Genomic DNA, 25,137 nt, shown 5'->3' with positions numbered 1-25,137 from the left:
TTGAGTTTTTTTTTTTTTTTTTTTTCAGGATTATTTTAGGGTCTGGTGCTGTGGCACAGAGGGTTAAAGCCCTGGCCTGAAGCGCTGACATCCCATATGGGCGCCGGTTTTAATCCTGGCTGCTCCTCTTTCGATCCAGCTCTCTGCTATGGCCTGGGATAGCAGTGGAGGATGGTCCAAGTCCTTGGGCCCCTGCACCCACGTGGGAGACCCAGAAGCAGCTCCTGGCTTTAGATTGGTGCAACTCCAGCTGTTGCGGCCATCTGGGGAGTGAACCACCACGTGGAAGACCTCTCTGTCTCTATCTCTCTCTGTAACTCTTTCAAAATAAATAAAATAAATCTTTTAAAAAAGAATTATTTCGTTTATTTGAAAGATAGAGTTATGGAGAGAAATAGAGCCAGAGAGAGAGAAGGAGGAAAAGGGAGGGAGGGAGGGAGACAGAGAGAGAGAGAGAGAGAGAGAGAGAGAGAGAGTTGGTCCTCCATTCCGCTGGTTCACTCCCCAGATGACTGCAATGGCCAGGGCTGAGCTATTCTGAAGCCAGGAGCCAGTTCCAGGTCTCCCAGGCGGGTGCAGAGGCCAAAGAAGTTGGGCCATCTACTGCTTTCCCAGGTCATAGCAGACAGCTGGATCAGAAGAGGAATAGCCGGGACTTGAACCAGCACCCATATGGGGTGCTGGCACTGCAAGCTGAGGCTTCAACTGCCTGTGCCACAGGGCCGGCCCTGAGATGTTGAGTTTTACAAATTGCTCTTTGTTCATCTATTGAGAGGGTCATGTGGCTTTTGTCCTGGATTCTGTTAAGGTGATGGATCCTTTTTATTGATTTGCGTATGTCAGGCCACCCTTGTATTCTGGGGTAAATCCTACTTGAATGTGGCATATAATCTCTTTGATATCCTTTAGTCTTTATAACCATATTACAAAGAAGTTATTAATGTTTTATACATATTTACTCAATTATTTTATGAATTAGCTTTTCTGGTATTTCTTTTTAATCTTTCCTACGAAAGTGCTAGATTTTTAACTAGAGACTAGGAAAAGTATCATGATGGTTGGAATGCAATAATAGTAACAATTAGTAACAATAGTAATGGCAGCTACTATGATCTGAATATTTGTGTCCCCATAAAATTCGTATTTTGAAATAATAATCACCAAGATAGTATTAGGAGGGTAGACTTTGGGAGGTGATTAGGTCCTGAAAGCAGAGTCCTCATGAATGACACTGCCTTTAAAAAGAGGTTCTAGAGAGCACCTATGCTCTTTCCACCATGTAAGGACATACCAAGAAGGCATCATTTATAAACCAGAAAAGCAGACCCTCATCAGACACCAAATCTGCTGGTACCTTGTTCCTGAACTTCAGTGTCTCCGTAAGTTTCCGCTACTTATAAGATACCCAATCCATAGTGTTTTCTTACAACAGCCCAACTGGACAAAGATTGAAGGTAACAACTACAGAATTCTTAAGTTGTTTCACTTATATACATGAACTAATTTAGTCCTTAGAACACTGAGTACAATTTTTATTCTCCACTTACCAGATGAGGAAACTGAGGTGTGGAGCAGTGAAATAGCTTGTTCAAATGCATCGTGTTGATAATGAAACCAGGATTTGAACCTTGTGTGATGCTTCAGGCTGTACTTGAATCTTGACTCTAGAACCTTGCTGTCATTCTTCACCTAACTTCATCTTTGGCTCAGATCAAGATTTCTCTTTTCGGGGTCCTTATAGTTAAATTAGCAAGTACTGTATTCCAAAGCCAAAGGCAAATTTAATTGCCTTGGCCACTTTTTTATTGCAGAAAAGACAATTTGAAGTCAGTGAATAAGGTACAGACTTTTTCAACTTTCAGGCAGTGGGGAAAGTGAACAAAGGTAAACTTTGCTGTATTTCTTGGATTACCAAGTCTTTAGTCTGAAAATTAATATGGTTAGAAGAATGAGTTGTGGGGTTCCATTCTGAAATTTCATTTCTTGAATGGAGATAAATGTATAGCTCAGGAAAGTCTCAACAAATTCTACAGAAGCACATAGTAAACTTTTAGATTGTAAGCTTCTTAAGGGCAGGAAGTGAATTTTTGTACCTATCTTAATACATGACAAGTAGGCACCCAATAAGTAATCTTTTTTTTTTTTTTAAATTTTTGACAGAGTGGACAGTAGAGGGAGACAGAGAGAAAGGTCTTCCTTTTTCCCGTTGGTTCACCCTCCAATGGCCGCCGCGGTAGGTGCGCTGCTGCCAGCGCACCGCGCTGTTCCGATGGCAGGAGCCAGGTGCTTCTCCTGGTCTCCCATGGGGTGCAGGGCCCAAGAACTTGGGCCATCCTCCACTGCCCTCCCTGGCCACAGCAGAGAGCTGGCCTGGAAGAGGGGCAACCGGGACAGGATCAGTGCCCCGACCGGGACTAGAACCCGGTGTGCCGGCGCCGCAAGGCGGAAGATTAGCCTACTGAGCCGCGGCGCCGGCCGTAATCTTTTTTTTTTTTTTTTTTTTGACAGTAAGAGTTAGACAGTGAGAGAGAGAGAGAGAGAGAAAGGTCTTCCATCCATTGGTTCACACCCCAAATGGCCGCTACGGCTGGCACTGTGCTGATCCGAAGCCAGGAGCCAGGTGCTTCCTCCTGGTGTCCTATGCGGATGCAGGAGCCCAAGCACTTGGTCCATCCACCACTGCCTTCCTGGGCCACAGCAGAGAGCTGGACAGGAAGAGGAGCAACCGGGACAGAACTGGCACCCCAACTGGGACTAGAACCCAGGGTGCCAGCGCCGCAGGTGGAGGATTAGCCAAGTGAGCCGCAGCGCCAGCCCCAATAAATAAACTTTAAAGTGCACCATCAAGAAAACTAGTAAATGTTAAGAAGATGAATCAGAGTTTAGGTGCAGGGATGGGGAATTTTTCTCTGCCAATATTATATTATATTATATTATAATATTATATTATATAATATTATATATATTATATTATATTATAGCATCATTCATAGGCAATACCGTTATCAAGTTAAAAATTAGCCAGCTATAGGATTGGCACTGTGGCACAGCAGGTCAAAGCCCTGGCCTGTAGTGGCAGGATCCCATATGGGTGGCGGTTCGAGTCCCAGCTATTCCACTTCCAATCCAGCTTCCTGTTAATGCATCTGGGAAAGTAGCAGAGGATAGCTCAAGTCCTTGAGCTCCTATACCCACGTGGGAGAACCAGAAGCAGCTCCTGGCTCTTAGCTCTGGATCAGCTCAGCTCCAGCTGTTGTAGCCATTTGGGAAGTGAACCATCAGATGGAAGACCTTTCTCTGTTTCTACCTCTTTTTGTAACTCTTTCAAATAAATAAAAAAATAGCCAGCTATAGAGTTATTGAATTTTGAGTCCTACTGATGGTTACCTTGGTAGGTCCAGGCCTATTGATTTTACAGGCCTTAAACAGCTCAAGGGCCAGATGTTCTCCAACCCTGGAGAGAAATGGGGTGTATGTTATTTCCATACCTTGCTTTCATATGAACTTTCAATTTCTCCTTCAGAATTTGGCTCAACTGGCACTTTCTCCCCATAACTTCCCCTTTTACTTAAGTGATAGTCACATTCTCAGTGCTCCCACAAATTATATGTGTAGTTCTCAAAACCTTTTACGTGTACCTGTTTATTTTTCTTATAATTGAGAGTTCCTTCTGGGTAAGGAATAGTTCTTATTAATAGGTGACACAGGGCCTGAGGAATTAATTTATAACTACATAGATCAGACCTGAGGCTCCAACTTCTTTGTGCATTTAATGAGGAAAGAAAGATGAAAATTATTATTTCACATTGTTTTACATTTATTGAATTACTGAATATTTATTAAGTATCTGCAATATAGCAGGCAAAACAGAGACAAGTTCTCTGTCCAGAGTGACTTTCAATTTTTTCCACAATATCCAAGTACTCATCATAAAAAAACCCCATTTTGCTGTGTCAGTACCCATTCTTTGATTAATCTTCATGTACAGTTTTTACAAGTGTTTTTTCAAACAGTGAATAATGCTGTAAACCAATAAGTATTCCAAACATTGTCTGAAAGACTAGAGGAATCACCATTGCTTTCATCTCTGTTTGACAAAGCAGCAGCCAATGGAGTAAAACCCTTCCTTTTGGTGGCAGTGGAACTGTATGATATCTGAAAAAGAAAGAGTTAATCACATCTCCTGAATATATCTTCTATCAAGTTTACTGATTTCACCTAAACTGATAATTTCCACTACAGGTATATAAGGTAGATAGCAAAAAAAGAAAAAAAATGCAAGAAAGAAAAAACCCCAAAATTAGTTATTTGGAACACTGAACTAACACATTTTGATAGAAAGAAGAAAAGGAACAAACAGACTTACCTGACTGCCAGGCGTCCATTTTTAGAAAAAGCCAAACTAGAGGGATATAAAATACCACATACTACGCCAATCAGTGAACTTCTAAGGACACAGTTTTCCTTGCTTATGTTACCTGAAAAACAAAAATAAATTTGGTTTATCTTTAAAAACTCAGGATAAGAACCTTGAAGATAGTGTGGTGACTCATAGAGAAGTTATGTACAATAATTTCAACCACAGTGAAACAGTACAGAGTATATTAGAAATTCAAAGTCTATGGCATGTAACCAGCTAAATGAATCACATTTTAAAAGTGCTTTTATTGTGCTTCATCATTTGGAGAATTACCCCTTACATTTATGGTTGTTGAAGAAGGATTTTCATAAGAATCTGAGTACTAAACTAGCAGACCAAATCCAAGTTAATATATTTATTGTCTCCTACATGAAAGGCATGTGCTAGGGATACCATGGTGCAAAGACAATCCAATTTCTTACCTCTGGCAGGTCTACCACAGAAGAAAGAATCAGACAAATATTTAAGTGCACACAAGGATTTTACAGTAAAGTGTTTAGAGAATGTATCTAGAAACCTAACTTACCCTAAGGGAATCAGGGAAAGTTTCTCTGCAGAAGACATTTAAGCAGGGACCTGAAGAATGAACAGGGGCTAGAGGCTCCATCAATTACTAACTGTGAAACTTGTGACAGATACTATTTAACACAGATATCATTTAACATAGAATTTTTTTAAAAAATTTTTTGACAGAGTGGATAGTGGGAGAGAGAGACAGGGAGAAAGGTCTTCCTTTTTCCATTGGTTCACCCCACAATGGCCGCTGCGCTGCGGCCAGCGCACCATGCTGATCTGTAGCCAGGAGCTGGGTGTTTTTCCTGGTCTCCCTTGCGGGTGCAGGGCCCAAGCACTTGGGCCATCCTCCACTGCACTCCTGGGCCATAGCAGAGAGCTGGACTGGAAGAGGAGCAACTGGGACAGAATCTGGCACCCCAACCGGGACTAGAACCCAGGGTGCCGGTGCCGCAGGGAGCTGCGGTGCCAGCCAGAATATCTTTTTTTTAAAGATTTATTTATTTATTTGAAAGTTGGAGTGAGAGAGAGAGGACAGGCAGACAGAGAGAGAGAGAGAGAAAGTAAGTGAATCTTCCATCCGTTGGTTCACTCCCCAATTGATCACAATGGCTGGAGCTGTGCCTATCCAAAGCCAAGAGCCAGGAGCTGCCTCCAGGTCTCCCACGTAGGTGCAAGGGCCCAAGGACTTGAGCCATCTTCTACTGCTTTCCCAGGCCATAGCAGAAAGCTGGATCGGAAGTGTGGCAGTGGGACTCGAACCAGCACCCATATGGGATGCCAGCACTGCAGGTGGCAGCTTTACCTGCTATGCCACAGCACTGGCCCCAATACAGTATCTCTTAATTCTCACAGCAATTCTATGAGATAAATACAATTAGGGTTAATTCAGAGGTAACACAACTAAGGTTCACAGATTAAATGACTTGCTCGATATCACAAAACTTATGTAGTAGGAAGCAGAATCTGAGGTCATATGTGTATATTCTTTCCCCAATAACACTTTTATTTTTAGTGTGCTTGAACTTGCCTCAGTTTGACTGCCTATCTATACAAAGGAGACAATACTACTTGCTCTGCTTGATCAGAACTGTCATGTGGATTACATAAAACAGTGTAGGGGCCAACACTGTGGGGAAGCAGGTAAAGCTGCTGCCTGCGGTGCTAGCATCCCATATAGGCACCAGTTTGGGTCCCGGCTGCTCTACTTCCTATCTGGCTCTCTACTATGGCCTGGGAAAGCAGTGGAGGATGGCCCCAGTCCTTGGACCCTTGCACCCAGGTGGGAGAATGAAGAAGCTCCTGGCTCCTGGCTCCGGATCAGCCCAGCTTTGGCCACTACGGCCACTGGGGAGTGAACCAGTGGATGAAGACCTGTCTCTCCATGCCTCTGCCTCTCTGTGACTCTGCCTTTCAAATCAATAAATCTTAAAAAAAAAAAAACAAAAAACAAAAACTGTGTGAAGATACTTTATAAGTGTATTGAATGTAAGAGATCATCACTAACATATGTTAATTAGTAACTCTACTTGGACATAACTATATTATACATTCATGTTTTTAAATTTACCTGAATATGGGCTGCATGTTTGGCCTAGGGTTACATCCAGTTAGGGTGCCTGCATCCCACATTGGAGTGCCTGGGTTTGAGACCTGGCTTGAGCTTGATTCCAGATTCTTGCTAATGCAGATCCTGGGAGGCAACAGTGATGGCTCAAGTAATCGAGTTTCTGCCATCCACATGGGAGACCTGGATTATGTTTCTGGATCTCGATTCTGGCCCAAGCCTAGTCTTGGCTGTTGCAGGCATTTAGCAAATAAACTAGTGGATAGAAGCTTCTGTCTTGCAAAAAAAAGAAAAAAGAAAAAAAATATTTTTTAAAGATTTATTTATTTGAAAGACAGAGTTACAGAGAGAGGTAGAGACAGAGAGGCAGAGAGTTCTTCCATCTGCTGGTTCACTCCCCAAATGGCAACAATGGCCAGAGCCGAGCCGATCTGAAGTAAAGAACCAAGAGTTTATTCTGGGTCTCCCATGTGGGTGCAGCAGCCTGGACGTGAACCAGCGGTGCCCATATGGGATGCCAGCTCTGCAGGCCCAGGCTTTAACCCACAGCACTGGCCCTGCAAAAAAAAATTTAAAACAAATTTACCTGAATACAAAGCATCGGTTACAAGGAGCTTGTAAGCAACTACGGTAGATAAAAATGGAAGTGTAGTCAATGATGCATATGTTTTCAAAGCATCATGTTTAACCTTGAAGCAATGTCTGAAAATGAAGTTTGCCAGTATTCCAGAAAAACCAGCTGTTGTGCCAAGGGTCAGTGTTCCATATATATTTAAGGTCCTAGTAGGAAAAAAAGAGAAAAATTAAGTCTAACATAATAGCATCCTGATGGATGCTGTCCTAAGTAGTTATTTGCTATTATATATTAACAGAATATAAAATCTTTCTTTGGCATTTTATACTACCATAATTTTAATGATCTTTGATTATTCTAAAATTTACTGTAAATGGGTGAAATGGTCATTATTCCATTCAATTATTTATAACCACTGTCTATGTCCCCACTAAAGTAGGGTCTTTTTGCTTTTTACTTGTTAAAGTTCTTATTTGAAGAAGTAATAAACATTTTTACTATAATGTAAATTTAAAATACGTTATCTCAAATATTAAGAAAGAGAGAGGGAGCGGGGGGGAGGAAGGGAATATCATTATGTTCTTATAATTTATCTATAAACTACACTGAATCTGTTAAAAACTAGTAGTTAAAAAACAGAAATTTAAAAAAATCTATTAAATCAAAAATAAAGAAGTAAAATAAATTGAACCCTAAAAGTAGACCTACAAAAAATTTTCTTGAGCATTTACTGTGTGAAAACCATTTTCTAAGTGTTGAGGATGGGGCTGAGAAAAAATTAAAATCTACAATATTATCTTTCTGAGAATATGTAGGATGGTTCTAATATGGAACTTTTTAAAAAAAATTTTATTTATCTATTTGAGAGGTAGATTTGCAGACAGAGAGAGAGGAAGAGACAGGGAAGCAGAGAGTTATTCCATCTGCTGGTTCACTCCCCAAATGGCCACAATGGCCGAGCTAAGCTGATCTGAAGCCAGGAGCCAGGAACTTCTTCCAGGTCTCCTATGTAGGCACAGAGGCTCAAGCTCTTGGGCCATCCTCTGCTGCTTTTCCAAGCTATAAGCAGAGAGCTGGTTTGAAGAGGAGCAGCCTAGACATGAAATGGTGTCCATATGGATGCTGGCACTGCAGGCAGAGGCTTAACCTATACGCCACAGTGCTGGCCCCTCTCCTAATTACTGTTAATCAAAAAACATGTACTACAATGTTTCAGCAATAATTTTGGACCATTTTTAAGAAGTGAATTATCCACAATCCCAATAAACCACTATTTTCATCTGTCCATGTTTCTGTCCAGTTTTTTAAAACAGGTTTTCTTCAAAACAAACCCAATAAAGTTAGTAGGATCTTAGATACTCCTCAGAAACAATGGCAGTACAAAAGATGTGCAAATAAAGTTATCAACTTTCAGTCTGGGTATCTCTTACTTTTCTTTTCGAAGATATTCAAATTTTTTTTCTATGATTTCGATGACCATTGGTCTTCCGAGTTTTGCATCTCTTAGAGAAGGACTAGGCTGACCACGTGTATATGTTGCCATTCTGATGTCCTAGAAAACACAAAATTCCAGAATCACATAGCTAATGATATTAATACTAACAAAAACCTTACAAAATTCTATAGGCTTAAATGAAAAATACATTCAGAATCTAGTAATGTGCCACATACCATGTCATATGTTCTCACGTACTTTCTATTATTGATTTAATCAACATTTAACTAAGCTCTTATTATGTTAGACAAAGGACTTTTGAGTCACACAATAACTTTGAGAAACTGGTAGGATAATAATTATCTCTTGTGTTGAAGATGATAAAACAGGTTCAAAAAGTTTGACTTGTAATAGGATTTAGTGTAGAAGGATAAATTTCCCAAAATACTAAGTTTTTGTCTTCTGTACAGTTTCCCCATTTCCTCATCCCAGCAAAGTAGCCAGGCCCTATTTGCTGTAGCTCCTCTGTTGAGGAGTAGAAACAATTGCACTTGGTGACAACTACCTATCCTGTTTCTCTTGAAAGCTCGAGCTCATTTTGGAGATTATGTTGAGTTTCCTGAAGAAGAGAGAAGTGGGATTATCTTGGAGAATAGTGAGGAAGAAAATCAGACAGGACACTGTTCTAGGCAGTGGACCATGGCTATCTTGGATTTGAAAGTTATATACCCAGTTTTCTAGTAGTACCTGAGGCAGAAGCAGGGCCAGAAATGACTATTTAGTATACCAGGGATCCTTGGCTTAGGACACTAGGCTCTGTAGTTCAAAGGTTCCTGTGTCCCCAGGGTAATGAATAGACAGCTGCCAACATCAAGAAACCGTGAGGGCTTGGCTGGTAGCATAACAGAAGTCAGTGAGGTAAAAATGAACTGTTTTGCTCTGGGTAATAAGGCTCTTGGGTCTCTGAAAAGTCTTAACAATAACATGATTCAAATCTTTTGCCATTATGACAATTTAGGGTTTAAGAGTAGTATTTAATTTTATTTAAAGAAGGAAATATGAACATTTTTTACAAATCCAAATTTGGTGTTACAAATATTTACCCATTACAACAGTAAATTATGAAAATTTATTGCTTTTTCCCTCTATCTCCTCTAGACTAGCCAATGTATAGATACAAAATTAAAGAGCCTTCAAAAATTTACACCAATCTCCATTTTAACAACTTTTATAATCAAGCGTCTATACTAAATTTCAAATTTCAGGAGTTGTGGGCAAGAGAAGCAGAGTAGATTATGTATAATGAACAGTTTAGCAGTTCTGAACCTGCAGTGTGCACAATAAACACAAAGGGGTGTTTTTAAATGCTGTCTCTTGAGCTCTTTCCTGAGGTATAAGGATTCAATGAGTGGGGTAAGACCTACAAACTGCATTTTAATAGCACCAGGTGCTTCTACTGTCATGGTTAATGGATGTATGTTGAACACCTGTGAAGTAGGCATTTGGTGTGTAATTGATATGTACCAATCCTAACTCTGCTGAAGGGCCAAACCATGCATTGCCCAGTGTCATCCACATATAGAAGGTATGGGCTTCTTTGAACCTTCTTATGGTGTTAAAAAAAAAAAAAGAGTAATAATGGACCAGTTTCTTAAACTGTCATTCCAGAACAGTGCTTCAGTTTCTTTAAAATATTTGACAGGAGAGGAAAAAAAAAATTACAATTTTTCAGGAAACAATCGCCTCTTCCTGACATTCACATGAAGAATGGGAGAGAGGAGAGTAGTGTCAAAGAGATTCTGTACCTAGCCCATGTAGTACACTATGAAGTCAGGTATCAGTCAGTAATGTCATGATTAACTCAAAATGTTACATAAAGTTTTGTTTTGCTGTCTTTCAAATGATTGAAGACCTCCATCTCTCACAAAGAAAACTTGAAGGCAATGTCTTGTACCAATCTGCTACCTAGTCTACACACTCAGCTTTGTATTAGGAAAACAAACACCTAGGAATCTGAATACAGGACATGAGATGAGAACAGCTAATATTTACTGAGTACTTGCTTAGTCTTTGCAAGGCACTATCAAAATAACTGCTTTCCTTACAGTCTCCCCATTAGAGGAAAGGAATAGGACTTTTACCAAACATTGAAAGATAAAGATTTTGTGATAACGAATACTTTATCTAAAAATCAATTAGTCCAAGCTTTGAACTTGTCACTACACTCTTAAGAATAAGAGTGCATCAATGTAGGTTTACAGTCTGCACAGCGTTTTAAGCCTTTATAATGCTTTTATGTATGTCACTTTATCCGACTTTCAGGGTTCTATTCTATATTCGTTTATCATTTAAAGAGCACCCCTAAAAGCCAGGCCTCTGAGTAGTCAACATGTAGTCGAGGTCCTTATGAACCCACAACCTAGCAGGAAGTCAGAACAACAAAACAAAAACAGGTAATTTAAACGCAGAATGAAGGTTCTTTTTTTTTTTTTTTTTTTTTAAAAAAAAGGAATATAGTCAAGGGAAGGGTAGGAAGGCTTTCCGGAGAAAGTGGTATTTACGTAAATATCCGAAAGAGGAGAAGGGAGGAGCAGGTAAGTATTCCAAGTTGAAGGAAAATCCCGTACAAAGGAAAAGCAAGAGAAAAGCTTCAAATATTCAGGAATAGACTTTGGGTCTTCCACTTTATCTCCGCTCCGCTTCCTACGTAGGGGACTTGATATTGCCCTGAATGGGCACGGGCGCTGTTCACTGCAGATTTTCAAATTCACTTTCTGTGAGTCACCTCAGAAGAGGCTGCAGAAAGCACTGTGTATACAACTTCGGGTTTCTGCCTACCTTGGGCGCTTCCCCAGTTCCTAACGGTACCACACCGGCATCTTTGACGTCTCCACCAGCCTCACCCCTCAGCGCCGCCATTTTGGCAGCTCACGTGACTTGCGAGTGGGCGGGACCCAGAACGCCCTGGGCTGGAAGTGGAGTTGGTTTACGACTCCGGCCTCTCGCCGACAGCCCGAAGCAGCCCCCACCCAGTCAAAAGCCGCGCCCTCCGTCCTCGCTGTGATTGGGCTCAGCGTGCAGGAATTACCGCCACTCATTGGCTTCGAGGGCCAGACGCCCGTGGGCCCGCCCCTCCTGCCCTCCTGGATTTCCTCCCCTGCTATTTGTCAGTCAACCCTCCCCCTTCTGCGTCCGTGCTGAGCGGCGCGGGGCGTCCCGAGTGCGGCAGTGCTACTGCGCGCCTTCCTCTCCTCAGGGCAGCCCTGTTCGCTGGGGACTAGGCGCCCCCATCCCCTTCACTGCTTGAAGGAACTCGCCTGTGAGACCCAGCCCGTGTGTTAAGGTTCTGGTTTCTCGGGCGCCTCCTCTTCAGAGCCCCAACACGACCACCCAGCTCCGTCAGAGCAGCCTCGACTAGCCTCCTCCCCTCGCTCCGACTACTCCTCTCCCCAGTCTTTAGTCCCCTCATATTTCATCCTTTCGGCCCTCTCAGAAAGGGACCGGAGAGAAATTTGCCCTCCTTCCTCTCAGACGCTTCCCTTGTCAGCGGGTGTGTTGGGGTGGGGGTTGGGGGGCGCCTCGAGGAGGCTTGGCGTTCTTTTGTGCTTGGTAAATGCCCAGCGCGGCTTCCCAGACCGACAACCCCCGACCCTCCAGTCTCCATGTCTTAGAGAAGCCAAATTCGAGAGTTATATAATTTCTAGTGCTGCTGTTTCTTCTGCCTGAGGAAACACTTCGTCGCGTGGAGGGTGCAGGACATTTTAGTGCTCTTTTATATAAAAACAGGGTAGGGGCAGGGTGGCCAGCGGTGGCAGAGAGGTGGCTTGTCTTTTCTGCAAAAGGAAGGTGGGTAGTTCGGAGAGATTGAGAGGGTGGCTGTGGAAGCCAGCAGCTGCACGCTCTCATTTAGGAAATCGCGGACCGTTTGCACAGCTGATGCTTACACGCCTAATACTACTACAGCGTCTCTGAAAACACCTTTGGGGGAAGGTTTGGCTTCTCTCGAACTGGCTCAGTGTTTATCCTCGCCGGATAGGGAGCTGCTTGGATGCGAAGAGATGGCATGATGTGAATGATTCCAGTGTGAAGAAATCTGCTTCGCCAACTCATCCTGCATCAAGTGCCCATTGAGTAGCACTGTCACTTTAATGTCTCCATGCCAAGGGATTGCTTTCCTCCTTTTCAATCCTCTCAGTTAATACACGAGAGGATCAGATTCAGAGGGGCATTAAGGATCAGACCGGGAGGGGAGGGTGCTTGGAGAGCACAGAAGAAAAAAATGAAAGTGACTGCAAGCTGGATCCTGTCTTACTAAGGGGGTGAGATTTGGAACTTCTGGTCCAGTAAATAGAAAGGGGCCTTTCAATCTGTGTTCTGCCCCAAAGAACTGTTCAAACTTACACATCTCTTTTACCCCCCTCCGGAGGAAACAAGTTTAGAATTTTCTCTAAAGATTTGAAGATCTTTGTAATCAAACAGTTCATCTTTGCATTTGATCCTGTGTAAAGTAATGAGACAGCCATCTGAATTTGGTTTGTGCCTTAATTGAGTTAGTCATTGAACTTCCAAATATGTTACTGCCTGAAGAGGGGTTTTAATAATTTCTTATGCTTACAATAATTTTCTAAGCTTAAAAGAAATAGAACCAATATATTTTTCTCTAAACTGTGGACAGCATCGAAAGTTTGGTTGTGGAAAAAAAATACATCATTATTTTCTTTATCTGAAATAGAAGACTCAGTTTGGATTTAAAAACTGAACAGTGAAGTGGTTTGCAACAGTTACCTGGCTGTTGGCTTCAATCCAACTGGATCAAGCTGAGACCTGAAAAGAGATCTTGAATCCTGTGGCAGTGGACAGACCCAAGAATGCCAGTCAAGAAGAAAGGTGGGCTATGAGGTTCCTATATAATATATGTTTCTCCTTTTCCTTGGTTGTGGTATTTGTAATTTAAGTTGTATTCCATTTGAGAGTAAAATTTTTTGGGGTTTGGGGAAATATTTGTTGTAATATCTTTTCAGGGGTTCATCCTTCAGCAATATTATTTTGCTCAAGAAAGATGAAGTAGGACTGTCGTACTTAATTATAGACATTTGTAATTTCATAAATTGAGGTTGTCTGTATCACCATTTTTAATAAGAGTAGAGCTAGTACCACAAATTGGGGATGTACTTTAGCTTGTTTTCTTATTTGGTTAAAGGTTACTTTAAAATAGTCGTTTAAAAAGAAAATTGAACAGTGGAGCTCTTCCTCATAGATTTAAAATTTAGCAGGCTAATTACATAGTTGTAAAAGATAGCAAAGTAACTCTTTTTGCACTGAAGAAAATTATGGCCTTACAATTTATCTCTTGATTAAAAATTGGAGTTAATATTTGGGTTTATTCTAATGTAAATCTTCACTTTTGTGATAAACCACAACTTTGGTAGCTGTTGTGGTTTTTCCAGATACATGCATTATCCAATAACCTGATAGGCAAATTCTCTGAATTAAGCAAACACCTGGTTTGTTGCTGTTTTTTTTTTTTTTTCCTCCTCTTCAGCAACTTTTATTACTCAGAATTAATCAAGTTCCAGAAGATTACTGAAGTATAGTTTATTATAGGTTGAACTCTGGGGATTCAATTTAGCCTAGATTTATCCCAGAACAACTTTGTTTCAAAGGATTTTAGTTAAACCATTTCTTTCTTTTTTTTTTTGGGGGGGGGCACGATATAGAAGATGAGATAAAGAGTTTCTTGTGAGTTTTGAATCAAAATTTATGTGATCACCTGTGAATTTTACTAGATCCATAAACCTCCAGTTATGTTATAACCTAAAACTAAAGCTCTGGGGGAACTGTAGATGTAAGTGCACCCTGGCTCTCCCTAGTATTTAATCCTTTACCTGTACATTTGGAAGGTACATGGAGGAAAATTATAATCTTGCTTTGGTTGTGCTGCTATCTGTATAGAGACAGATAATGATGTATAAAATCTTTGAAAACATCTACAGCTAAGCTTTTGGCATATAAATATTTAAGACTGGGAGTATTTTCTTCCTCATAATACTACTGAGAGAAATAAAGTCTCTATGAGATTTTGAAACCACACCTGTCAGACCTGACCCAAATGGTTTTTCTGAAACAAGAATGCTTTTGGGAATGTAGCCAATGAACAATATGGCTCTTTGACTTATTTAACTCCTTGTGTTGTTATGCTTTCTGTCATTTCTTTAGACAGTCCTTTTGGGACTAATACTTTAATTAAACATGTTGTGTTGTATATGTTTACGAGAGAAAGAGAGGAAGAGTACAGAAAAATATGGAGAGGCAAAGAGGGAAGAGAGAGAGAATTAGAGAGAGAGGTAAGAAAGAAAGGAGGAAGCACAGTTGATGTAGGTATGACTTAACTGGGCGGGGTGAGCTTAAAGGTTTCTGAACCCAGTAGACTGAGTTTGTGAAAAGTTTTTACGTTTAAAAACTGTTACAGAAATTGCTGATATGTTCTTGAAAATTATAATACTAATGAGAAAGTAATTATAGTGGCTTTCTATTTTCTTATTTCTTATCTTCCTCACCTCCTTTTTCTTCCTTTATCAAAATGAATTGATGTAGTGGATCAAAAATTTTAAGGCATCAATGAGATTTTTTTATTTTAAGAGTTATTTATTTATTTGAAAGGCAGAATTACAGAGAGAGAGTGAGAGAGAGAGAGAGAAAGAGAGAAAGAGAGAGATAACTCTTTCATCCACTGGTTCACCCCCTAAATGCCACAATAGCTAGGTCTTGGCCAGGCTGAAGCCACGAGTGGAACTCCCTTGGGGTCTCCCACATGGCTGGCAGGAGCCCAACCACTTGGGTCATCTTCTGCTACTTTCCCAGGCACATTGGCAGGGAGCTGGCTTGGAAGTAGAGCAGTGGGGACTCAACTCAAGAACTCTGAACTTATATGGCATGCTGGCATTGCAGGCAGCAGGTGAACTTGCTGTGCAACAATGCCTGCCCCATCAACAAGTTCTAATTAGCAAAATATATATTGGTATTCTACTAAACCATATGCATTATATAACTTATGAATTGACCTAGTTAGAGAAATAATGTATCTTATTTTTAATCTCTTTAAACTGTCAGTTTTAGGATATATATCTTTGGAATATTATAGATAACTAGTCAAGCAAGTTAAATATGGCTTATATTTTGAATTAGCTAAGCTTACTATCTCCATTACTCCTATAATACAAAATAGTTTAAAATTTAACTTAGATTTATTCTGCACCAAATATTGTTCTCCATCACTTTCAATCTTTTTCTGTTTTCATTGTTACATATGTTAGATATAATGGAAGAGGTAGATTTAATGTGATTTTAATCAATATCCCCACTGAGCCAAGTCTGTACTCATTGTTGAATATAAAAAATATGAAATTTTCCTAAGACAGTGATTTTGTACTTGGTGTTTTGCATATTGGTGTCAAAATAGAGAGGAGATACTTTGATAACGTGTAACCTTGGTGGGAAGTGGCAATGGGTATAAAGTATCACTAAACCCAACTTTAGGTACTAATCTTGACTGCTCTTTGATAAACTGAAACTGCTTTACCTCAAATCCTCCCTCCCCCACAGTCACTGCTCTTTTGTTTCATGATATTACGTTATACATTTCCCACTCCAGTCTTTTCACATTTTTGTATATCTCAGTTTTGTTAACTGAAGACTCTTCTGTTTCTCCATTACAGATTTTTTTGCCTCAACAGTTGTTACTGTTACATATGGTAGTAAATTCATTTGCTTCCAAGTGAGACCTTAGGGAAATCTTTGATATATTTTAAGTTGCAAAAATGTAGGCCAATTCAAAATAAGTTGTATTAGCATTCTCTGATATCATGCAAAATCATAATGTGTTGTAAGGGGCTATTTGAACAAGACTTTTGAAATTAATTATGATTTTGTATTAATGTGAGAAGTAAAAGTTAATGAATTTAGTTGTGTCTTTCCTTGTATTTCCAGCAGATTTATGTTTTAAGGATTAAATCTGTTTCAACGAGCTTTTTTTTTGTTTTAGTACAGTGCACTTTCTTTTTTGAACATTATTTTGTTATTCTTACATATGTGAAAGAATTCACTGCTTCTCATATTTTGAAATAGATGCTCATTTCACTTCTGTGTTTTTAAAAAATATTGTGTTAATTATCTTCTGAGCTCCTTTTAAACTTGTGAGGAAGTCTACCTGATATTATTCAATGATATGATGCTTTATTTCCTTAGAAATTTTTTTTGCAACTATACTCAGTGACATGATAGTCTGTATAAATAGATTTGAAGGCATGTACTGAAAGTTAAATACTGTAATTTCATATCATATGTTTTAGCATTCTGTGTTTTAAAAGGAATAGTAAGTTATATAAGTAGAATTATTTTTTTCTTTTAAGAATTATTTATTTATTTGAAAGTCAGAGTTACACAGAAAGAGAAGGAGAGGCAGAGGCAGAGAGAGAGAGAGAGAGAGAGAGAGAGAGATCTTCCATCCAATGGTTCACTCCCCAATTGGCTGCAATGGCCGGAGCTATGCCCATCCGAAGCCAGGAGCCAGGAGCTTCTTCCCTGTCTCCCACACAGATGCAGGGACCCAGGGACTTGGGCCTTCTGCTGTTTTCCCAGGATGTAGCAGAGACTGTATTGGAAGTGGAGCAGCCAGGAGTAGAACTGACGCCCATATGGGATGCCGGACTGCAGGTGGTGGCTTTGCCCACTATGTCACAGTGCTGGCCCCATAATTAGAATTCTGATGCATGATATTGCTATATATCTTATGGATACTTTTAAAATTGAGATTTTTGTTTTGTGGGTTCACAATTTTATAAAAGTCTTTGCTTCTGGTTGGCTATGTAGTTTATAAAAATATTATTTCTGTTTTTCTTTTTTTCTCTTTGGGAATGGACCTTAGATGTATTTTGCTTAACTCTTCCTTATTTAAAGTTTTCTTGTTTCTCTATTTGTTTCCTGCATTTAGTGGCTTACCTGCTTCTTTGGAGTATCATACTAATTTACATTTGTCTGCCATATCTGGGTATATTCTGCTTCTATCTCTAGCTTTTCTTAAGTTCTTAAAATAATTTTTTTAGAATCAATAAAGGGGAAATACATATGTGAATTTTTTAAAAGAGATTTATTTATTTATTTGAAATGCAGAGTTACACAGAGAGGCAGAGGCAGAGGGAGAGGTCTTCCATCTGCTGGTTCACTCCCCAAATGGCTGCAACTGCCAGAGCTGGGCTGATCCAAAGCTAGGAGCCAGGATCTTCTTCTGGTCTCCCACGTGGGTACAGCGGCCCAAGGAATTGGGCCATCTTCTACTGCTTGCCCAGGCCATAGCAGAGAGCTGGATTGGAAGTGGAGCAGCTGGGAATTGAACTGGTGCCCATTTGGGATGCTGACACTGCAAGCGGTGGCTTTACCCTCTATGCCACAGCGCTGGCCCCACGAATCGGAATTTAATGATTGAACAAGAATGGATATTTTATTCATTTTGAAATATTTTACTTTTTGTGTGAACTTTCATGTCTACCATTCTAGTGCTATGTACAGATGATTTTTCCATTTCACAAAACTTTGTATTTATTTTTTTCACCATAGCCAATGCAACTCTAAAGAGTAGAGTGCTGAATATTCCCAGAGATATATTGGAAAAAACAGTTTTTAAAGTTTTGCGATTTCTGTAAGTCAAAGTAAAATAATTTATTAAAAATTTTTTAGATGAAAACTCCAAAAGGATCATCTTGACTTTGCTTAGAAATTGTGAAGCCAAAGTTTTTTGATTTTGGAAAATTTTCAGGGCTGGCATTGTAGTGTAGCAGGTTAAGCCTCCACCTGTGTTTCTAGCCTCCCATGTGGGCATTGGTTTGAGACCCAGCTGCTTTACTTCCAACCCAGCTCCCTGCTAATGTGCCTGGGAAAGCAATGAAAGATGGCCCAAGTGCTTGTGCCCCTGCACGCATGTGGGAGACCTGGAAGAAGCTCCAGGATCCTGGCTTTGGCCTGGCTCAGCCCCGGCCATTGTGGCCATTTGAGTGAACCAGCAGATAGAAGATATCTGTCATTCCCCCTTTATCTGTAACTGCCTTTTAAATAAATAAAAAATAAATCTTAAAATAAAAGGAAATATTCACTAATCCAGAAGGCATAAAGAAGTGGTATTTTGCCAGAGAAATAGAAGAATATATTTTGTGTTCAATTACTGATTAGCAGTATGCCTAGTAGGCATACAGGAAAATGATCTGTTAACTGATTTTGTCTTACACATCTTGTGTGTTCAGAATGTGCACAGATTATATCCTAATGGCTTGGTATTGTAAAATGTGTGAACTGCTATATTTGGAGGAATTGTCCAAGAGCTGCATTCATGATAGAACATTTGGTCTCTGTTTTTAGTCCTATTAGTGATAGTTTTTGGGTAGAAGAATCAGTGAGAAGATGCGTATAAAACATTGTATTTTTAAAATATTGAATTAAAACATTCAATTTTTTTAAAGATTTATTTATTTACTTGAAAGTCAGAGTTACACACACACACACACACACACAGAGAAGTGTCTTCTACCCGCTGCTTCACTCTCCAATTGGCCGCAATGGCCAGACCTGTGCTGATGCAAAGCCAGGAGCTTCTTCTGGCTCTCCCATGTGGGTGCAGGGGCCCAATGACTTGTGCCATCTTCTACTGCTTTCCCAGGCTATAGCAGAGAGCTAGATTGGAGGTGGAGCAGCCGGGACTGGAACCAGTGCCCATATGGGATGCTGGCACTGCAGGTGGAGGCTTTACCCGCTATGCCACAATGCCGGCCCCAAAAACATTCAATTTGTTAATGCTTTTGTCAAGAAATAAATCCCTCATGATTCTATAGTAATATATTCACCAAATTACAACAGTGTATTTTTTCTTAATTAAACATTCTCTTTGTATATTCTTATTTCTTAATACATACTGTGTTACTGTGTCAGTGATTATAAAATATTTTTTAGTATAAGGCTGAGATGCATAATGTATCTTTTATTGAAAAAAAAAGGGACCTATTTCCCAGCTACAATTCTTGTCCAGGAATTTGTAGCAGTCAAGACACTAGGGCTCTGTATTCTCAATGTAGGTTGCTTTGTCAGCAAAGGATCATGAGTTTTACCCAGTCTCTTCTGTCCAGTCAGTCATTCTGAATTCCAACTAGTAAGCTTTCTGCATGATTCAATTTTTAGCAAGTTTCTCAAAGCTATTTTAAAATTATGGACAAATCACCTTTGTTATGAAACAGTACTCTTGATCTTATTTATTTTAGGATTTAAGATCAAGAGGAATGATGTATTGTAAAGTAGAAAATCCTATGAAAATGAATTATTAAATTTAAACTCTTAAAAGTGATGGGTAAGCTCTTGGGAAAGCAGTGGAGGATGGCCCAAGCCCTTGGGCCCCTGCCACCCACGTGAGAGACCCGGTGAATCTCCTGGCTCCTGACTTTGGCCTGGCCCAGCCTGGCTGTTGCAGCCATTTGGGAAGTGGACCAGTGGATGGAAGATCTCTCAGTTTGTGTCTCTCCTTTTTTCTGTAATTCTGCCTTTCAAATATAATGCATCTTTTTTTTTTTAAAGTTATGGCTAAGATTTTGTATGCCATTTCTTCTGATGACACCATTTTGCTAACTACTGAGACACTAACTTTGTTAGGGTGAGATTGTGAGGCTTTTGTTGGGGAATTATTACTTTGGATATCTTTGCGTGTAATCATTATTATTGGAAGTTTGGTGAGACTTGGAGTGAACATGTTAGATTCTGTTCTCTCTCTCTCTCTCTTTTTTTAAAGATTTATTTATTTATTTGAAAGAGTTACACAGAGAGAGGAGAGGCGGAGAGAGAGAGAGGTCTTACATCCAATCGTTCACTCCTCAATTGGTCGCAATGGTCGGAGCTGTGCCCATCCGATGCCAGGAGCCAGGAGCTTCTTCCCTGTCTCCCACGCAGGTGCAGGGGCCCAGGGACTTGAGCCTTCTGCTGCTGCTTTCCCAAGCTGTAGCAGAGACTGGATCGGAAGTAGAACAGCCAGGTCTCGAACTGGCACCCATATGGGATGCTGGCACTTCAGGCCAGGGTGTTAACACATTGTGCCACAGGGTTGGCTCCAGATCCTGTTCTCTTTAAAACCCTTCAAAGATAATAAACAAGCTAACCTTCTTTCAAATGGTAAAGTAATGTATACACTTAAGGCAATAGTTTTGCTTCTATTTATTTAATCATTAACCCATTCAGTATGAATTTATTGAGTGCCTGCTATTGCAGATGCATTTTTTTTTTCAGTGGCAAATGATATCCAGTCTTTGCCTCTAGTATTCTTGGAACTTGTTGGGGAGGCATATATGGGAATAGGCAATTTTGGTGCTATGTGGTGAGGTTATCACATTGTCATGGAGATAAATAAGAATTACTCAGTACCATCTGTGGAATTTGTAATGTTTAAGATGAGACACATTGCCCGCTCCCCCCATTAAAGGTTTAACAGGAACTGTTCCTGAACCTGTGGGGCTCTCTTGTGGGCTCTCTCTCTCTCTCCTGATCTTACACCCTCCTTATCCCTCTTTTCCTTGTTTACCCCTTCCCTCTGCTCTGTCGGGTTTCCCCACCAATAAACCCTTTTGCTTTAAAAATAAAAAAAAAAGATGAGGCACAAAAGATGGGTAGAAATTTAGAGGACAGTGTGAGAAATGATAACATGTTGTTTCAGATAATTATCTATTTTCTTTGCCTTAAAGTATACTATCACATCCTGTGTTGTCTTTATGATCATCATCAGTTGCAGAAGTAGCAGCAATGAAAAAAGCTAGTGAAAAAACCTAGACCAGCATTAAGACCTGGATGCCAGAAGAAACAAGTTCAGATAATCATTGAACTGGACACTTGCCCTATAGATTAAAGAAGATAAATATCCTTTTATTTTCTATTATTCAACTTTGCTTTTTACTCTTAATCACTGAGTAGGAAATATAATGTCACTCCTTTTTGATGTTTTCTCCACTTCCCTGGGGAAGTGTGCTTAAGGTAAGGTTCTATCTGGCCCTTGATCATCTTTGTGTAATAGCTTACCTCTGAGACATAAGTTGTGTCTAGATAGTTTTGTCTGATCTGGAAGAGATTTACTGCTTCAAAGCCATAGGCTCTTATTTGTTTTCCTAGAATTTCTGTGTTTCTGCTTGCCTAGAAGCATTAGGATGCCATTTTTCTATGGAGTCTTGTTCAATAAATGCTAACTCAAATCATTAGTGATAAAATTACAATTTTGTTGTATCATCTTGAAATATAAATTTTAAATTTATAAAGCATAAAGTACAAGATTTATTTACTTGAAAGAGTTACACGGGGGGAGGGGGAAGGAGAGGGGGAGGTCTTCCATCCGCTGGTTCAGTCCCCAAATGTGCCAGGAGCCAGAAGCTTCCCAAGGACTTGGGCCATCTTGTACTGCTTTCCCAGGCCATAACAGAGAGCTGAATTGGAAGTGCAGCAGCCGGGACTCGAATTGGTGTCCATATGGGATGCAGGTGTCAGCTTTACCCAGTACGTCATAGCGCCGGCTCCAACCTATCTTGTAGAGTATTGAGTTTCCATGGTCTAAAACATAATAAGATACTCAAGAAATACTTGATTAATAAATGAAAGAACTTACTTTTTCTATATGCAAGACTTGTAAAGGCAGGGCAATTTTATGTTATGAATACAATAGCTATTTTAATAAATACATGTGAATATTAGTGATTCAACATTTAGCTCTAGATTGTAAAATTCAGTGTACAATTTATGATTCAGGGTCAAGTTTAATTTTCTTTTACATAGAAATATGCTGAACTTTATTTCTGAGGATTAAGAGAGGTATTATGGAGAGTACACTATACTTGGGACCAAAAGCATTAGAATTAAGCTCCAAATCTGTTAGTAGCGCTGTGATTTTGGCCAAGCCACTATGATTTTCAGTTTCATTTAAAATGGCCATAATATAACTTCTCAGTGGTGAGAATCAGATAAAATAATGCATGTAAAATTTCATTCTGACCTGTAAAAATGTTGAATAAATTTAAGTAAAGGAGTTTCATCATTCTAAGTGCTTTTCTCTCCAAGATTCATTATATATTTAGTTCACTCTTTTCTCTTTTATACTTTGATCTTAGTTTTCCTAACATTACCACCCTATGTTCTAAGACTTTCTTTTTTTCAGCCATGACAAATTATTTTATGTGTTTTTCTTTTCTTCTTTCTGAACGTTCATTTGTTAGCACCATTGCTATTCACAAGTTTAAATTGCTCCTCTCTGCTTATTTATAACTTTCAGCATTGCTATTCTTAAACCCAATACAATAGAGTTGAGCCTTAATTAACAGACACGATTACTTACAATTCCAGTTATGTAACATTCACTATATCCTTTGGTTTTATGTTTCATGCATAAATTTCTTATTTTAAAAATGATCCCCATCCCATTCCAGTTTGCTTGTCCTCAGGTCTAGGTTCATTCTTTCAGTAGATTCAGAGTCATATGAAGATAATTTCTTTTTTCTTTCTTTCTTTTCTTCTTCTTTTTTTTTTTTTTTTGACAGGCAGAGTGGACAGTGAGAGAGACAGAGAGAAAGGTCTTCCCTTTTTCCCGTTGGTTCACCCCCCAAATGGCCGCTGAGGCTGGCGCCCTGCGGCTGGCGCACCGCGCTGATCTGAAGCCAGGAGCCAGGTGCTTCCTCCTGGTCTCCCATGCAGGTGCAGGGCCCAAGGACTTGGGCCATCCTCCACTGCCTTCCTGGGCCACATCAGAGAGCTGGACTGGAAGAGGAGCAACCGGGACAGAATCCGGCACCTTGACTGGAAATATAACCTGGGATACTGGCGCCACAGGCAGAGGATTAGCCTATTGAGCTGCGGCGCTGGCTGATAATTTCTTTTAATGAAAAAGCTAGGAGAATTTAGATAATTGTGTCAACAATTTGAGTGAAAAGTTTTGCACTTGCACTTGGTTATTTGAATATCCACTAAAATATTGGTCCGGACTTGCTTGGATCCTTATCTCAACTTCCCACCTAATTCAATGAGAAGATCTTTTTCATCTTGTATTATTTATTTAATTTATCATCTTTGCGTTGCTTGTCTAGTTTTAAATTATACTGAAGTTCAAGGTTTCATTAATCAGAAATAACGATTAAAGCAGAGTGAAAAGGCATAAAGAATTGACTCCTTGTGATACTGACAATAAAAAGAGGCATAAAAGGGCAGCCACAGTTCCATCAGTAGGTGCTGTTGTGTGAAGCCCAAGTTGTCTAAGAGAGTCTTGATCATATTTGACCATTAATTTTTTTTTATATTCCATTTTGTTTTGTGTGTCAGATTTTCTCATATGGAATTGACAGGCCCTGCTAGTTCAGAGAACACCTAGCTGCTGCTTTGAATCAACAGTCACTTCTCTGAGTAGTTACTCAATAAACATTGAATAAGTGAGTGGAAAGTCTCATTAGTTAGCAAACTATATTGTAGATGTGATAATAGGAATGTTATTAATACATGGTTGAGATTTGCCCTTTATAATAAAAGTGTAAATTAAGTAATTACATGCAAAAAAGGCCACAGAAGTAAAAGTTATAGTTATAAATAAAGTAGTTATAAAGTTATAAATAAAGAGCAACAACAAAAAGAGAAAAAAGTATCTTGCATTTAGTAAGTTTTTTTTTTAAATAACTTTAACAAATGAAAAGTTGAAAATACTAACCCCCTAGGCACTGGAGATGAGTCCAAAGATATATACTACCTGTCTTTAAAATGTTCATGGAAATGTGTAGTATGAAAATATGGTGCATGGCTTAAAATTTTTTTTTTAAGCAGATTTAGTTTAGCTTTTGATTCAATTTTCCATGAGCTTTTTGAAGTTCTGTCCTATAATTACTGAGGGAGATACAATATAATTGTGGTATTGTTGATTACTTGCATTAATAAGTAGTGGATAAGAATGAGTTAGAAAGTGAAGTGAGTAAGCTAACATTGCCCAGTTGAGTTTCTCATTTCTTTCAAGGCAATAATACATGAAGGAGGACATTCTCTATTTAACATTCTTTTACTAAGAATGTTAGAAATATAAAAATAAGTGTGAATGAACAGGGTGCTCTCTGTAATTATAAAATAAGATATATTAACAAAGAGGATGACAGAAACATATCCTAATACATTGTATAGAACTTTAATTTGAAAATATGCCTTCCTACCTTACCTGTATAATATTTTTAACAACTCTAAATCAGAGGTAAATGCTTTCTCCCATTTTGTCAAAATTAGACAATTAGCAGGTTACCTCAAATGATTGTGCCTTACTGAGAAATGAGGGAAACCAATAAAAGTGTTTTAAGAGGGGGCATCAAGATATAGGAGAAGGCCGGCGCCGCGGCTCACTAGGCTAATCCTCCGCCTTGCGGCGCCGGCAACCCGGGTTCTAGTCCCGGTCGGGGCACCGATCCTGTCCCGGTAGCCCCTCTTCAGGCCAGCTCTCTGCTATAGCCCGGGAAGGCAGTGGAGGATGGCCCAAGTGCTTGGGCCCTACACCCCATGGGAGACCAGGAGAAGCACCTGGCTCCTGCCTTCGAATCAGCATGGTG

General features: G+C 39.7%; 2 protein-coding genes across 4 annotated transcripts in view; one reads left to right on the top strand and one right to left on the bottom strand.

Annotated features, from left to right (window-relative positions):
- Window positions 1-3,793: 3,793 nt before the first annotated feature.
- On the bottom strand, window positions 3,794-11,496 carry TMEM126B (transmembrane protein 126B). Of its 3 annotated transcripts, none has more exons than XM_062198285.1 (5): window positions 11,348-11,489; window positions 8,505-8,626; window positions 7,087-7,280; window positions 4,367-4,478; window positions 3,794-4,155 (listed from the first exon to the last, which is right to left on the bottom strand). In XM_062198285.1, the coding sequence occupies exons 1-5, from the start codon at window positions 11,426-11,428 to the stop codon at window positions 3,972-3,974; spliced, it is 693 nt and encodes a 230-aa protein (XP_062054269.1). In that variant the 5' UTR covers window positions 11,429-11,489; the 3' UTR covers window positions 3,794-3,971. The 3 variants fall into 3 exon arrangements, 1 of the variants encoding a protein (XP_062054269.1); XR_009866454.1 differs by lacking the exon at window positions 3,794-4,155 and adding an exon at window positions 6,504-6,776 and having other exon boundaries at window positions 4,395-4,478; window positions 11,348-11,496; XR_009866455.1 differs by lacking the exon at window positions 3,794-4,155 and adding an exon at window positions 6,504-6,772 and having other exon boundaries at window positions 4,395-4,478; window positions 11,348-11,495.
- Window positions 11,497-13,305: 1,809 nt separating this feature from the next.
- Window positions 13,306-25,137, top strand: part of DLG2 (discs large MAGUK scaffold protein 2) — a 2,175,716-nt gene continuing 2,163,884 nt past the window's right edge. Inside the window, exon 1 of the mRNA XM_062196791.1 lies at window positions 13,306-13,396. Within this exon, the coding sequence (XP_062052775.1) occupies window positions 13,378-13,396 (19 nt within the window). The 5' untranslated portion in view covers window positions 13,306-13,377. The remainder of the gene's footprint in view (window positions 13,397-25,137) is intronic.

The sequence above is a fragment of the Lepus europaeus genome, chromosome 7, assembly GCF_033115175.1.
Source record: "Lepus europaeus isolate LE1 chromosome 7, mLepTim1.pri, whole genome shotgun sequence".
In the NCBI taxonomy this organism is placed as follows: domain Eukaryota; kingdom Metazoa; phylum Chordata; class Mammalia; order Lagomorpha; family Leporidae; genus Lepus; species Lepus europaeus.
The sequence above is the reverse complement of the archived record's forward strand: the minus strand, read 5'-3'. Positions and strand labels throughout refer to the sequence as shown.